Raw genomic sequence first — 14996 nt, 5'->3', positions numbered from 1 at the left:
GCGTGTCGAAGAACAAGTCCCACTCAGGTTTAAGATTCCCTTTCAGCATCCTCGGTAAATGAATCTCTCCTTGATAGTGAATGGTCTGAAAGAACTGGACAATCTCAGCATCTGTAGGAATCTCAGCAAAGTTGTCGCGTGGAAATCCAAGAATCCTATTTACATCATCCACAGATATAGTGATACTTCGTCCACCACCAATATTTCCCGAGACTCTGAAGCTTTCCAGCAATGTAGTGTTGATGGCAGAGGAGTAAAAGTCTTGGAGTGGTCGAATCTGTAAATCAGCATGAGCGGTGATCGCCGTGCTGACTAAACTTTGACTATTCAGGAATCTCACCCACGGTCGGAATCTCACTAAACTGATATCAGGGTCCAAGTACCCATTGTAGTTTGTCTCCCCGATCACAAATTGGCCAGCCATTTTTATAATTAAGAATTGAATTAAGCGAGAATTTTTCAAATAAAAAGTTAATTCTCAAATATCTCGCAAATTTCAATTAATAATTAATTAACAATTAATCAATTAATTAATAATTCGAATTAAAAGGTTAAACTCGAATTAAAAATTAATTAAATTGAAAATGGTCCAATTAAGTTCCACTAAATCCAACTAAGTCCCAACTAACTTCCAATTATCCAAACGAGCCCTTAACTTTACTAAAAACCCCAAAATTCGAACTCAAGGTTAGGGTTTCAAAATCAGGTGAATTCAAACAAGTGCAAATCGATCTGTACTGGTATTCCACAGCCAAATAATCACAGAACCGGTAACAAAACGCTTAAACTCGGTCAAACTCGTCCTGACACGGTCGACTCGGTTGAACTCGGTGAAAACAAAGCAAAATCGGGCAGAGTAACAGCTTAAATCGTGATTAAATAGTAACCAGCAAGCAAAATCGTGCTTGAAAATGAGTAACCAGCAAGTTTTTATGGAAGAAACTTGAAAACCGAGTGGAGTATGAGTGTGTGTATGCAACAGTGTGTATAGGTGAAGAAGATGAAGTGAAGAAGTGAGTATGACATTGTATAGTTATGTCATACGGGTTTTGAACTTCGGTATGACAATCGATTCAATTGTCATACCGAGGTTTAAACAGGCGGTAGGTGAAAGAGTTTAGTATGACAATGGTTGATAATGTCATACGAGTTTTGAACTTCGGTATGACAATGTAAAGAATTGTCATACCGAGGTTTAAACGAATCTTGTATGACAAACTTCACATTGTCATACGGGAGTCAAAAACCGGTACATAAACTCGGTATGACAATCTATCAGATTGTCATGCCGAGTTAAATAAGATTAACAACACAGAAATATATATAAATATTATGATTTTTGATTTTCTTTTGAAATAAAACCTTTTACACATAAAATCAAAAATCTAATACAAATAATATATAATATATTACACATATGATTTGTAAAATTCAACTTTAATTAAATATAAATATTTATGAATTTAACTTTAATTCATTAAAATGAATTAACTTAAAATCTAATATTTATGCTTAATTAATTTTGAAAAATTCAAAATAGACACAAATAATTATCTAAATGCTTGAGAAATGATACAGGGGAGTATATAGCACTTAGAAAATTACAGAGACATGCATAATTACACAGAAAATTATCAGATAATTTACAAACAATTATATAAAATCTAATAAAATATATATATTACACAGAAAATTCACAAAAATATATAATAATATATAGAACAAATATATAATATATACAAAGAGAATCATGGCATATTTAACATCCCTAACTCACAAACCAACTTAGAGAAAGTGGATTCATCAAGTGGTTTAGTGAAGATGTCTGCAATCTGATCAGCTGTGGGTACGAAATGTAACACCACAGTACCATTCATGACATGTTCTCGAATGAAATGATACCTGATATCTATGTGCTTGGTTCTGGAGTGTTGCACTGGATTGTTTGAAATGGCTATGGCACTGGTGTTGTCACAAAATATAGGAATTTTGTCGACAGAAATACCATAATCATTTAATTGATTCCTGATCCAGAGAATCTGAGCACAGCAACTGCCAGCAGCAATGTACTCAGCTTCAGCAGTAGAAGTGGACACTGAGTGTTGCTTCTTGCTGTACCAGGAAACCAACCGACGTCCTAGAAATTGACAGCTTCCAGACGTACTCTTTCTATCAATCCTGCAACCTGCATAATCAGAATCTGTATAGCCGGTTAAGTCAAAACCAGTATTCTTAGGGTACCAAATACCTAAACCAGGTGTACCCTTAAGATATCTAAAGATTCTTTTGACTGCTATAAGATGTGATTCCTTAGGATCAGCCTGAAACCTAGCACATAAACATGTTGCAAACATGATATCTGGTCTACTTGCAGTAAGATAAAGTAAAGAGCCAATCATACCTCGATAGCTTGTGATATCAACTTTCTTACCAGATTTATCCTGGTCAAGCTTTGTGGCAGTGGCCATGGGTGTCTTTGCCGGAGAAGAGTCTTCTAGATTGTACTTTCTTAGAAGATCTCTGACATACTTTGATTGGCAAATGAATATTCCATCTTCCTTTTGGCTTACTTGAAGACCAAGAAAGTAGGACAGTTCACCCATCATACTCATCTCATAATTACTCTGCATTAACTTAGCAAACTTCTTGCACAAGTTATCGTTAGTAGAACCAAATATAATATCATCAACATATATTTGAACAAATATCATATCATTATCATGCAATTTGTAAAAGAGAGTTTTGTCTATGACACCTCTAGTAAATTTATTTTCAATTAAAAATTCAGAGAGGGTGTCATACCATGTTCTTGGTGACTGCTTAAGCCCATAGACAGCTTTGAATAGGAAGTACACAAAATCAGCAAACTCTGGATTTTCAAAGCCAGGGGGCTGTTCCAGATATACTTCTTCTTCTAGCTTTCCATTCAGAAAAGCACTTTTCACATCCATCTGATAAACTTTGAAGTTGGAATGTGCAGCAAATGCAAGAAATATTCTGATGGCTTCAAGACGAGCAACTGGAGCATAGGTTTCATCATAATCAATTCCTTCTTCCTGAGAATAACCTTTTGCAACCAGTCTGGCTTTGTTTCTTACAACAATGCCATCACCATCTAACTTGTTACGGAAGACCCATCTAGATCCAATTGTAGACTTTCCTTTTGGTCTTGGAACCAGGGCCCAGACTTCTTGTCTCTCAAATTGATTGAGTTCTTCTTGCATGGCAAGAACCCAATCAGTATCAGCAAGTGCTTCATCAACTTTCTTTGGTTCTAATTGTGAAAGAAAACCAGAGAATAGACATTCATTTGTCGTAGCACTTCTAGTCCTTACACCAACATCAGGATCACCAATAATCAGATCAAAGGGATGATCTCTGCTCCAAATCCTTTCCCTTGGAAGTTGTGTCCTTGATGATTCAGCTGTATTATCATTAGGCTGATGTGTATGACTAGTTGATCCATCAGCTCCCCCTGAGTTGTTGCCAGGTTGACTTGATGATCCACCACTAGCATCAGTAGAATCTCCAGCATTAATGCCATTTCCTCCACCATTGCCTGGATCATTATCATTGTTGTCATCACCTGTTGCAACCTCAGGTGGCACATCATCATCTGAATCAGAATCTGGATAGTTATCAAACTTCAGAGATTCAGATGGATCAGCAGATTGTATACTTGGAAGTTTAGTGTCATCAAATGTAACATTGACACTAACTTTCACTGACAGAGTATCAATTACAAAAACTCTATAAGCATTATTAGTATAACCAACAAAAATTGCTTCAGATGCCTTTGGTTCAAACTTGTTCAAGTTCTCTTCTCCATCCTTGAGAACATAACACTTGGCTCCAAAGACATGAAGATGTTTGACATAAGGTTTCTTGTTGTTATACAGATGAAATGGAGTTTTCATATGATCCTTATTGATCAAAGTTCTATTCTGGGTATAGCAGGCAGTAGACACAGCTTCAGCCCAAAAGTACAGTGGAAGCTTCGCTTCAGCAATCATAGTCCTTGCAGCTTCAATCAATGTACGATTCTTTCTTTCGACGACTCCATTCTGCTGAGGAGTCCTTGGTGCTGAATACTGCCTTCTAATTCCCTTTTCAGAGTAAAAGTTGATTAAAGTTTGATTCTTGAATTCTGTGCCATTGTCTGACCTTACAGCTTTGACTGGCACACCTTTATCCAATTCAACTAACTTTATATGATCAATCACTGTCAACGGGGTTTCATCCTTAGAGACCAGGAAGTAAACCCAAGTAAATTTTGAGAAGTCATCCACAATAACCAAGGCATATCTTCCTCCATCAATGGATGCAACATTCACAGGGCCAAACAAATCCATATGCAACAAATGAAGTGGATCTGTAATGGTATTGATGGTTTTGCCTTTGTGAGATGCTCTCTTCGCTTTTCCTTTCTGACAAGCTTCACAGAGATCATCAGTTGAGAATTCCAGGGAAGGCAACCCTCTCACTAGATCTCTCTTGACTAGAGAGTTCATGGTTTTGAAGTTGAGATGTGAGAGCTTCTTATGCCATAACCAACTATCTTCAGCAGATGCTTTGGCGTAGAAACAGTGAACTTCGTTTCCTGGTCCTGAAGATAAATCAGCTACGAATATATTGCCCTTCCTTATGCCACATAGTGAAGGACGCTTATCCTTGATATGTTTAATGATACATATCTCCTTTTCAAAATGAACATAATATCCTTTGTCACAGAACTGACTGACACTCAGGAGATTATGTTGAAGTCCTTCAACTATAGCAATATCTTCTATGATGATCCTTCCAATTTTGTACTTGCCATATCCCACAGTACGACCTTTGCTATTATCAGCAAAACTGACTGTAGGGCCAGCTCCTTCTCTTATGTCTTCCAGCAGCGATTTATTGCCAGTCATGTGCATTGACGCTCCACTGTCAAGCACCCAGGTAACACGAACAATTCCACTAGCACCCTGAAAGCTTCCAGCAGGAGGAGGTGAAGATGATCCAGTATTAGTCATGAAAGCAACATTCCCTAGCTGCTCCTCTTCATCACTATCTGTATCATCCCAGCTTTTGCCTTCTGCCAGATAAGATTTGCTTTTGAAACTTTGACTTCCAGAAGTACCATGATGCTTTCTAACCAGTGCATCATACTTCTGCTTCAGCTCATCATACGAATCTTTTCTTTTTCCTTGAACCTTGGGCTGTTTGCATTCAGTTGCAAAGTGTCCAGGTTCACCACAATTGAAGCATTTGAACTTGCTTCTGTCCACCATCCCAGTCTTGTATCCCCCTTTGCTTGTAGAAGATGAATAGCCTCCCTTCTGAAACTTACTAACAGTAGGTTTGTATTTATAGGAAGGGTTCTTCCGGAATCTCATGTTTCCAAACTTCTTGGCAAACAGGGATAGAGATTGATCTTCTAACAGTTCCAGCTCTTCCATTGTATAGAACTCATCATCACCACTGGAAGAAGCAGTCTGACCCATCTCAGGTACAACAAACTCCTGAGTGGTTTTAGAAGGAACAACAACATCCTTCTTCTTTTCTTCCAGTACAGGTGACTCAACAACTAGAGCTCTCGAATGGTTCTGTGTTTTACCCCAGCCATATCTCTGTTTACTCTGAACTTGCTCTAGTTCATAAGTTTTCAAAACTCCGTAGAGTCTTTCCAGAGAAATCTCATTCAGATCTCTGCTTTCCCTGATGGCAGTGATTCTGTGTTCCAGATGTTCGGGAAGGGTTAAGAGAAACTTCATGTTGACCTCTTTCTTGTCGTAGAATTTCCCATTCAGATTTAAATTATTTATCAAATTATTAAGTCTGATAAATACTTCTGAAATCCCTTCACCGGGATGAGAACCAAACTGTTCATACTGAGCCATCAGTATCTCTTTCTTGTTTTCCCTAACTTCCTCTGAGCCTTCATTGATAATCTCTAACGTATCCCAGATTTGCTTGGCGTTCGTACAATTAACAACAGCATTGTACATTACTGGATCTAGAGATTCCACCAATATTAGTTGAAGAGCATCATCTAAGTTCATCTGTTCACTCTCTTCATCTGTGTACTCAGAAAGTTCTTTCGGAATGACCTGATGAGGTATTAACACACCATCCTCTTCGTGTGCTAATATGACATTCATGGGAGTAGTAACACCTTTGTCCAGAATCCCAATGTATTTTCTGTTCGCGGTGCGGAGGAATAGGAACATGTGCCTTTTCCATAGGCCAAAGTGTTCTTTGCTGAACGGTGGGATTTTAATGCTACTGATCTTTTGCGTACTCATTTTTAAAGATTTAAGATGAATAGTGTTTGGATGAGATTTGGATTACTGAAAGAAAAATATTTTAAATCAAAATTAATTTTTAAAAAAAAATTAATTCGAATTAAAAATATTTGAATGTTACAGAGTGTGTATAGGATCTGATACGGAAAATGGTATCAACTGCTCTGATGCCAATTGTTAGGTCCAGATACGATTGTAGAAGGGGGGGGGGTTGAAAACAATCGTCACAAAATAATCGCGGCGGAATAATCTGATCGGAGTTTAACTTGTTAATCAGATTTAAATTAATTAATATAACAATTTTTAAGTCGTTATATAATTAATATGGTTCGTTTTAATGTTCACTAAATTTCGTAGAATAAATTCGACAGGATGTATTCTAGTTTAGTGAATAAAACAACCGAGTGATCAAAGCACAGAAAACTGTGGATATAACGAATAGCAAGTTACAAACAACTTGAAAGTTTACAAAGCTTTGAACATTTACAAATGAAGAGGTGAAGGCCTATTTATAGGCAAATCACTTGAACTAGTATGACAAAGTTGGTATGACCATGCTACAAAGAACAGTATGACAATGTGAGCTAATGTCATGCTACAATTGAAATCAGTATGACAATGTGAGCTCATGTCATGCTGCAATTGGAATCGGTATGACAATGTCAGCTAATGTCATACTACAATTTTCGGTATGACAAACCATAGTATGACATATGACTTGGAGGTTAAGTTTGGATCAGTATGACAATGCAAAGTAATGTCATACTACTTAACTTCAGTATGACAATACATAACATTGTCATGCTAAGCCAACTCGGTATGACAAAGTGTAACATTGTCATGCTACACAATTCGGTATGACAATGTGCATGTCATGCCACTGACACGGTATGACAAACCAGGTGCGGTATGACAATCTATATGATTGTCATACCGTGCCCAAAATCAGTTTTAAATAGATTTTCTTTAATATAATTAATTCAATAATTATTCACTTAATTATATTAATCATATAAATTCATAAATTAAATTAATTCAAGTGTGAATCAATTTAATAAATAAATTACATAACTTATATAATTAATTTGAGATGTGAATAAATTAAAAGAATAATTATATTGAGCACAGCCTTCAGCAGCAGGTCTTCTGACTTCCTTTAAAAGATCTGATTCTTGTCTTGATTGAACGACCATCTATTGTTGATGCAGAATATTTAATCTGAGTAGCTGACACACAAATGTACTGTCTGGTTCATCTGTATCTAGCTGAATCAAATATTCCTTATCAATTAAACATTTGAGAAGTGGCTTGTTCGTCGAGTCTTTGTCTTCGTAGTTCTTCTTCATAAGTAGAAATAGTTTGGAATCTTCTGAATAAATAAAGTATTAAAACTCTATACCTTCTGGACTTCTGGACGTGCTACAAAATATTATTTGTACACTGAGGCTTGAACATATTAATGAACTTCTTTCAGTGGTGTGCAGCAGCATCCTGAAATTCTTCAGACATATGATTTTAATAAATCACTTGACGTTCTTCGTACGGATTCCTTCAATAGTGCTTGCTAATTTACTTTCTTTCTTATCAGAGTTGAGTTAATACTCTTAAATACAAATAGGCTTAACATATGCCTTTCACTACCGCAAATCATCGGTGAGTTGGTAACTATGTTCAGCATTAGATTTTCGTCGTTGTCGTTTGCAACTAGTATTGGCGATCGATAGCTATTCCGGCACACTGCGACCAATTTTAGCCACTAATTGCTCCGTCGCTAATTTGCAGCCACTATTAGTGGTTGTAAGTTGTTTCCATTTTTCGACATATTTTAGTGACAATTTTATTCCTTTGCGATGGATTGCTAGCTCTGATACTTAATTTTAAAATTTTAATATTTTTTATTTTATAGAAATACCAGCTTTGTACCTATATTTCCCAACACAATACAAACATCTGCTTTTACACACAAGTATATAAACTTTTTGCTCACTTTATATAGTTAAAACGAATATATATAAAATCCACATAATAGTGTAAAAAGTAATACCCGCTAGACAACCATATGATCAAGTATCACCAAATTCAAAAGTAATACATAAAAATATAATTATGATGAACCATATAAAATCCACATAAAAGTGTAAAATATTATATTCACTAGACAAGCATATGATTGAGTATCACCAAAGCCAAAATATACAAACATAAACAAGATGTAACTACCTTAAGATCTGCCGAACTCATCATCTCGATCATCATGACCATCATATTGTGATCCCTGAAATTATTAATAAAATAATAAAGCAAGTTTCAGTATAACACGTACAACAAACTAACTCCTACATCCATGAATATAGGTAGTTTTACTAGACATTATATATATCTCATCATCATGTTGATGCTGCCCCTGCACCTGTGATGCTTCTACTTCTACTGTATGGGCTAACTTCTCAGGATCCATTGTTCTTAATGCGCTCCTATTATAAGAAGATTCTCTTGATCCCTGCATGCTCAATTTCTCTCTCTCTCTCTCTCTTTGAAAATGAGAATGAATCTCAACAGATATGATTCGACGATTCACCGAGATAATTCTTTCATTCAAGAAAACTTATCATTTAACCATCGAACATGCAAGATGACCGGAGAAATTTAGATGATAAAACTTTAATGTCCGAAAAGAAAACCCGTCTTCTTTCAAGCATCCTGAAAATATAAACAAATGAAACAGGGAGAATATAAGTCCATATATATAACTGATTATATATTATTAAAAAAAAGGATAATATATCCAATAAATAAATTATTAAAATCATGTTTATATCATTACGAGTAGTGAAAAAGAAAAATAAATAAAGTCCCAACCAAAGATGGATCTTTGGTGAGACACAAAGGAAAATGATGATATACCAAAAATATAACATAACAATTATTAACAAGCCGACAAAATGGCAGGTAATTGTAGCCAACAAAGTGGCACATAATTGCTTCTTACAAGCCAATAATATGCCATCAATCATGACCACCTATAAATGGTACAAAATTAGCCAGAGGCATAATTAACATACTAACTGATTAAATGAGAATCAAGACATTTTCAAAAAAATTCAAATAATTTCCATTTGTACAAAAGAATCAACTTTAACATGATAAATTAAATTCTAATTAAAGAAACTTGAATTTTTATACAATGTCCTTAGAATCAAAGCATCAATCAATAAATCTATTATAGCAATTTAATAAAAAAGTTAATATAAAAATTTCAAATATAAACAAATGAGTCAATCACTGTAAAAGGAAATAATATTGCATGATAAAATTTGCCGCTATTTCAACAAAATAATTAAAAATTTAATGCAAACGACTAAAAACCGAAAATTAAATATTCTATAAAACTAAAATCATAAATCATGCCAAAAAATTAGTCAAAAATAATACAATTGCAATCACCACCGCAAACCACCACCGCAGACCACCATCTTCTACCCGGAATCTAATATCTCAAAAATACAACATATAAACACTAAATCAAAAAACTATATTTGGTCGAGATTGCAAAGAGTTTATTCTTACGCAAGCAAATATCAAAATGCAAAAGATATATTTTATGAATAATATTAAGATTTGATGAACATATCTACATATCAACGGATCACATAAACAATTAAGATAGTGAATTAGAAAAAGTACACCTTAATTTTGTGGAGTAAATTCACCCAAAATGAGTCGTTTTCGAATATGATCAGTTCTTTAAAGATGTTCTTGCAGGTGCCGATGAGTAGATCGAGATCCTTTGGAGAGAGCCCATGAGTTTAATCGAAAACTATGACCAGAGAATAATGGGACAGTGATGAGTCACTTCCTAGTACACGGCAAGACACTTATAATTGTGTTGTTTGTGTGTATGTGTTTGTAATGTGGGTTGGAGGAAGAGGAGGGGGAGGAAGGGGAGGGAGAGAGGAGAGACTTTTCCTTATTTTACACTCTCTCTCTCTCTAACTCTCACCTTAATTATGTTTTTCCTTTATTTGTCTTTGTTTATCATTTTGATAATTCTTTTTACATTTTATTCTATTAATCCTCTCTAGATCTTTCTTTAGAAAAATCTAAAGCTTTGAAAATATCTATCCAAATATATCTCCTACTTGGCCAAAATATCTTCTCTTTTTATATTATTAGTCATTTACCTCTTTTATACACTTACCAATGTGTTTTAAAGAATTTTTATTTTACGATTATTTTTAGATATTATTTTATATGGTAACAAAGTTATGATTAAAATATTTTTTTATATTGATCCTCTACTTTTTATTATTGCTTTGTCTCTAATTATTATTATTCATATAATCTCGCTTTCACATAAAACAATAAAAATTTTCGTGTACTATTAATATAATTTCTAGAGTGTTACTAAAAATCCGGTCTCTATTATTTAATTATTAATTATAATTTTCTCTCAAACCGCAAATCAAACCGTATATGCGGTTTGGTACGTTGCGGCTTGTGCGGTTTGAATACTTAAGAATAAATATTTTTAGATGAAATTAAGAATAATCACACATCCTCCCCCTTCGGGAGTCGAACCTGTGACCAAGAGGATACAAGTCCCCCTTTAACCAGCTGAATCAGCCCTTGCGGGCAATAACAATTATTTTTTATAATGCATTTATATGATATTTATCATTTTAGAGGTACAACAACTACTAAAATAATACAAACAAAAGTATAAATATAATAATAATAATAATAATAAGTACTAAGAGACATATTATAATAATATAATCATTTCATAAAAATTTGGTATAATAATCATGCGAGTTTATAAATTAATAATTTACTATTATTTGAAGAGATTTAGCATATACCTAACATAATTATAAATAATATGCATACATACGTATATAATATAATTTTGTTTGATGATTATTAATATATTTATATATTTCATAATATTGTGATGCAGTGTTGTTTGAACCGTCCAAGTAATATGTCATAATGCAACCCGCACCGCACCGCGCGGTTTGTGAAAAATTTAAATCGCAACAGCTGCACATCTTATGATGCGGTTTGGTGCGAACGGTTTATATGGGTTAAACTGTTTTTTGATCACTTCTTATAACTCTAATAAGAGGATTAAAATATGTGCAATACGTGTCATGCGGTCCGTTTCAAACATATACAATGTGGTGGGACGAGAGAGTTTTCTTTTTTTAAGTTACTATTCGTTTTAGTTGATTATAAAAAAATCATAATATTTTTATTAAAGTGAAATGTGTAATATTTTAATATAATTAAAATGATTATAATTATAATGCTTATATTAACTACGGTCCACCACCGCTAACAATTTTTTTCCCTGTTTGATGAATATCCCGGTCTTCCCTCCTGAAGCCGAAGTATGCATTTATCTACAGAAGTACAGCGTCACTGATATTGTTGAACTATGCGTTCAAAATTAAAAATAGGAAAAACCCAACAAACGAACCCATGAAATTAAACCATCATGCAGGCTGCGCAGCACTCTTGGACTCAGATGACATCCATAGTCAAGTTCTTACTATAATTTGTCACCTGATTCTAGATTTTAGCCTCATGATATCTACGGTTAGTTATATTAGTTCATATATACTGCGGCACTTAATTTAAACGGCCAATATTATTTTTTGTTCGAAATACTTCTGTGAACAGTTTTAAAGTGGAAAGAGTGTATTATTATTCCCTTCTTCCATTTTATTGGAATCACTTTCCTTTTTAGATATTTCAAAAAAAATTAAACTTCCATTTGTAGTGTTTTTTTTAAGATTTTTTTTTTTTTGTTAAACCGGTGTCCGGGCCAGCTTGCGCGCACCTCGACTAATCCGGTTAGGCTACTTGCGCACTCATATCCCCGAGCATGGTAGCCCACTTACTTCCGGAGTACTCAGGGAATCGAACTTGTGACCTCAAGGGAGCATTTTTTTTTCTAAAGATTATTACAATCACATGTTCATAAACTGCATTCATTTAATATCCACCAATTCTCTTTATATGATTGAAAATGAGTTGAACATTTATTTCTTAAAAGCCGCCCTAATCAAATAAGCTCAGACAAAATGGCAGAAGGAAGTATTGTATAACATTTTTGTTAACTCTTTTTTTCGAGTGATATGAGTCCCAAAATAACTTTTATTCACGTCCCTGAGCGGCCAGTGATCTGAAATAAGTCTAAAACCTTAAAGGACTTTATTTTTCTGCCCCTCCAGATCGATTTCTGTTTTTTTGGGTGTCCCAGCTGACCCTATAACAGATTCCACGCTCTTTGAACCATATTTCTGCATGCATGCATCAGTACGAATCACCTGAATACATGGAGTTGGGCGAGCTTGAGTCTATTTTGTTTTTCCTTGAACAAAGACCTTGTTACAAAATGTGCTCAGCAACGGTTGGCTTCTCCTACGCTTGGAATACTATTTAAACCCTGCACCTATTGCTTGTTTAAATCATACCTACTCAACTCAATCTCATATATTTGATCCTTCAACAACAATGAAGTCTCTCAACATAAACATAGCTGCTTATTTTCTGCCCCTGTTTTGCGCCTTTGCTTTTCTTTCGAGCCCTGTTTTCACAGCAGAGACTTGTGAATATCCGGCTCTATTCAACTTCGGCGACTCAAACTCGGATACGGGTTCAATGTCGGCCGCATTCGCCTCCAAGTTGCCGCCTAATGGAGATGCTTTCTTTGGCAGACCAAGTGGACGAGTGTCCAATGGGCGTCTCGTGATTGATTTCTTAGGTACTCGTCGCGTATTGGCCTTTTCAATTTTTAGCTTAATGTTCTGAAATAAAATTTACACCTGAGAATTGTGTTGTTTCAGCTGAAAGCTTGGGAAAGCCATTTCTCCACTCTTACCTTGATTCAATGGCTGCAAACTTCAGTCACGGCGCAAGTTTTTCAACCTCAGGATCAACAATTACGCCACCAAAATACCTCATACCAGTCTACTTTGTTCCACATGGATGGAGTCCTTTTCCGCTTTATGTCCAGTTCGTACAATTCACACAATTTAAAGACAGATCAGAGATGATCTATAATCAAGGTAATTCAGTTACGCTCCTCTTGAATTTCCCAAATTTCACTTTTGGTGTATTCTATGTGTGATAATCTGTTTTGGTGCATTAGACCCGAATTTCAAGTACACGGTGCCGAAGAAGGAACATTTTTCCAAAGCTCTGTATACTATTGACATCGGCCAAAATGACATTGGCATGGGACTATTTACAAACAACTCCATAGAAGCCGTAAAAGCATCAGTACCCAATATGATGGAAGGACTCAAATCTCATATAAAGGTAATAACAAGATTTCTACGTACTCTCGACCCAAAAATGGACTTTCGAGTGAGACTGACAATATTATGCAATGCTTTGGTATTTAGGGTATATACTCCTTGGGGGCCAGAACATTCTGGATACACAACACCGGACCTATCGGATGCCTGCCTTATATTCTAACAAACTTCCCGGTCTCGGACAAGGATACCGATAGTGCTGGTTGCTCAATCCCTCATAATGAGATCTCAAAGCACTACAATTACAAGTTGAAGGAGGCTGTCTATGAGCTCCGGAGAGAGCTCCCTTCATCTGCAATCACACTTGTGGATATCTACTCTGTTAAATACTCCATATACAAGGAAGCCAAAAGTCTTGGTATGGCCATGCACTTATCATACGCTATTAAATGTAATATAAAATATAGAATTAATCACACTGCGCTATGAACACGATCGGATAGACCAAGTGGCGGGTTTATTCTCTGTTGTCCCCGGACATCCGGGTTTGACTCTGGCTCACCCGAGAAGTATTAGAACAAATGCTAATTTACAAGGCGTATAAGTCAAAATTGTCAAAAATAAATAAATTACACTGCGCTATAAAATCATACTCACTAGATTTTATCCATGGATTTGCTGCAGGCTTCAAGGAACCTCTAAAGGCATGTTGTGGTTACGGAGGAAAATACAATTACGGGGACAACTTTACATGTTTCGGTATCGAGACTAGTAAAACGATAAATGGGAAGAAAATAGCTCTGAAATCATGCGAAAATCCGCGGGAAAGAATAAGCTGGGATGGCATTCATTACTCAGAAGCTGCTGATAAGATTGTATTCGACCGAATTTCGACGGGAGCTTTTTCTGATCCACCCAACACACCACCAAGTATGGCATGCCACCAGCGCTCATCCTCAAAAAACTAATCAATATTTAGCAGAGCTTTTTAAGAATAAATGCACCAGATCAAGATGTTGTCAGGATTTTTACTCCCAGGATAGAGTTATTGCAATAGGAATTTTATATTATCATCTTGTGCAATTGGCGTCATAATTATATATTTTTCAAGGAATAAGATTCTGAATTCAATATCAAGATGTAAACGTCCCATTTTATCTCCTTAAATTTTCCAACTCACTCAAAAACAGGAAAAATATTGAGTATGTTTGGCGGGGCTTAGAGCATCCACGGTACTCGGAAGTCTGGAACCCATTTTTAGGGGCCGTTTGGCTGAGCTTAAAATAAGTGTTTTTTGCTTAAAATAAAAAAGTGGAGTAGAAGTCAGAAGCAAGTTAAGACTTATAAGTGATTAAACTGTTTGGGAAATAAGCAGAAATCCTGAAACAAAAGCTAGGAATCCTAACTTCTTTTAAGTGCTTCTTGACTTTTTACACAAACG

General features: G+C 35.3%; 1 protein-coding gene across 1 annotated transcript; it reads left to right on the top strand.

Annotated features, from left to right (window-relative positions):
• The first annotated feature begins 12656 nt into the window (after window positions 1–12656).
• LOC108203649 (GDSL esterase/lipase At3g26430-like) lies at window positions 12657–14692 on the top strand. The gene is made up of 5 exons (XM_064094668.1): window positions 12657–13059; window positions 13142–13363; window positions 13447–13616; window positions 13703–13973; window positions 14240–14692. The coding sequence occupies exons 1-5, from the start codon at window positions 12810–12812 to the stop codon at window positions 14521–14523; spliced, it is 1197 nt and encodes a 398-aa protein (XP_063950738.1). The 5' UTR covers window positions 12657–12809; the 3' UTR covers window positions 14524–14692.
• The last annotated feature ends 304 nt before the right edge of the window (window positions 14693–14996 follow it).

This window comes from Daucus carota, chromosome 5 (assembly GCF_001625215.2).
Source record: "Daucus carota subsp. sativus chromosome 5, DH1 v3.0, whole genome shotgun sequence".
Lineage (NCBI taxonomy): Eukaryota > Viridiplantae > Streptophyta > Magnoliopsida > Apiales > Apiaceae > Daucus > Daucus carota.
Note: the sequence above shows the minus strand (reverse complement) of the source record. Positions and strands in the feature narration are given on the sequence as shown.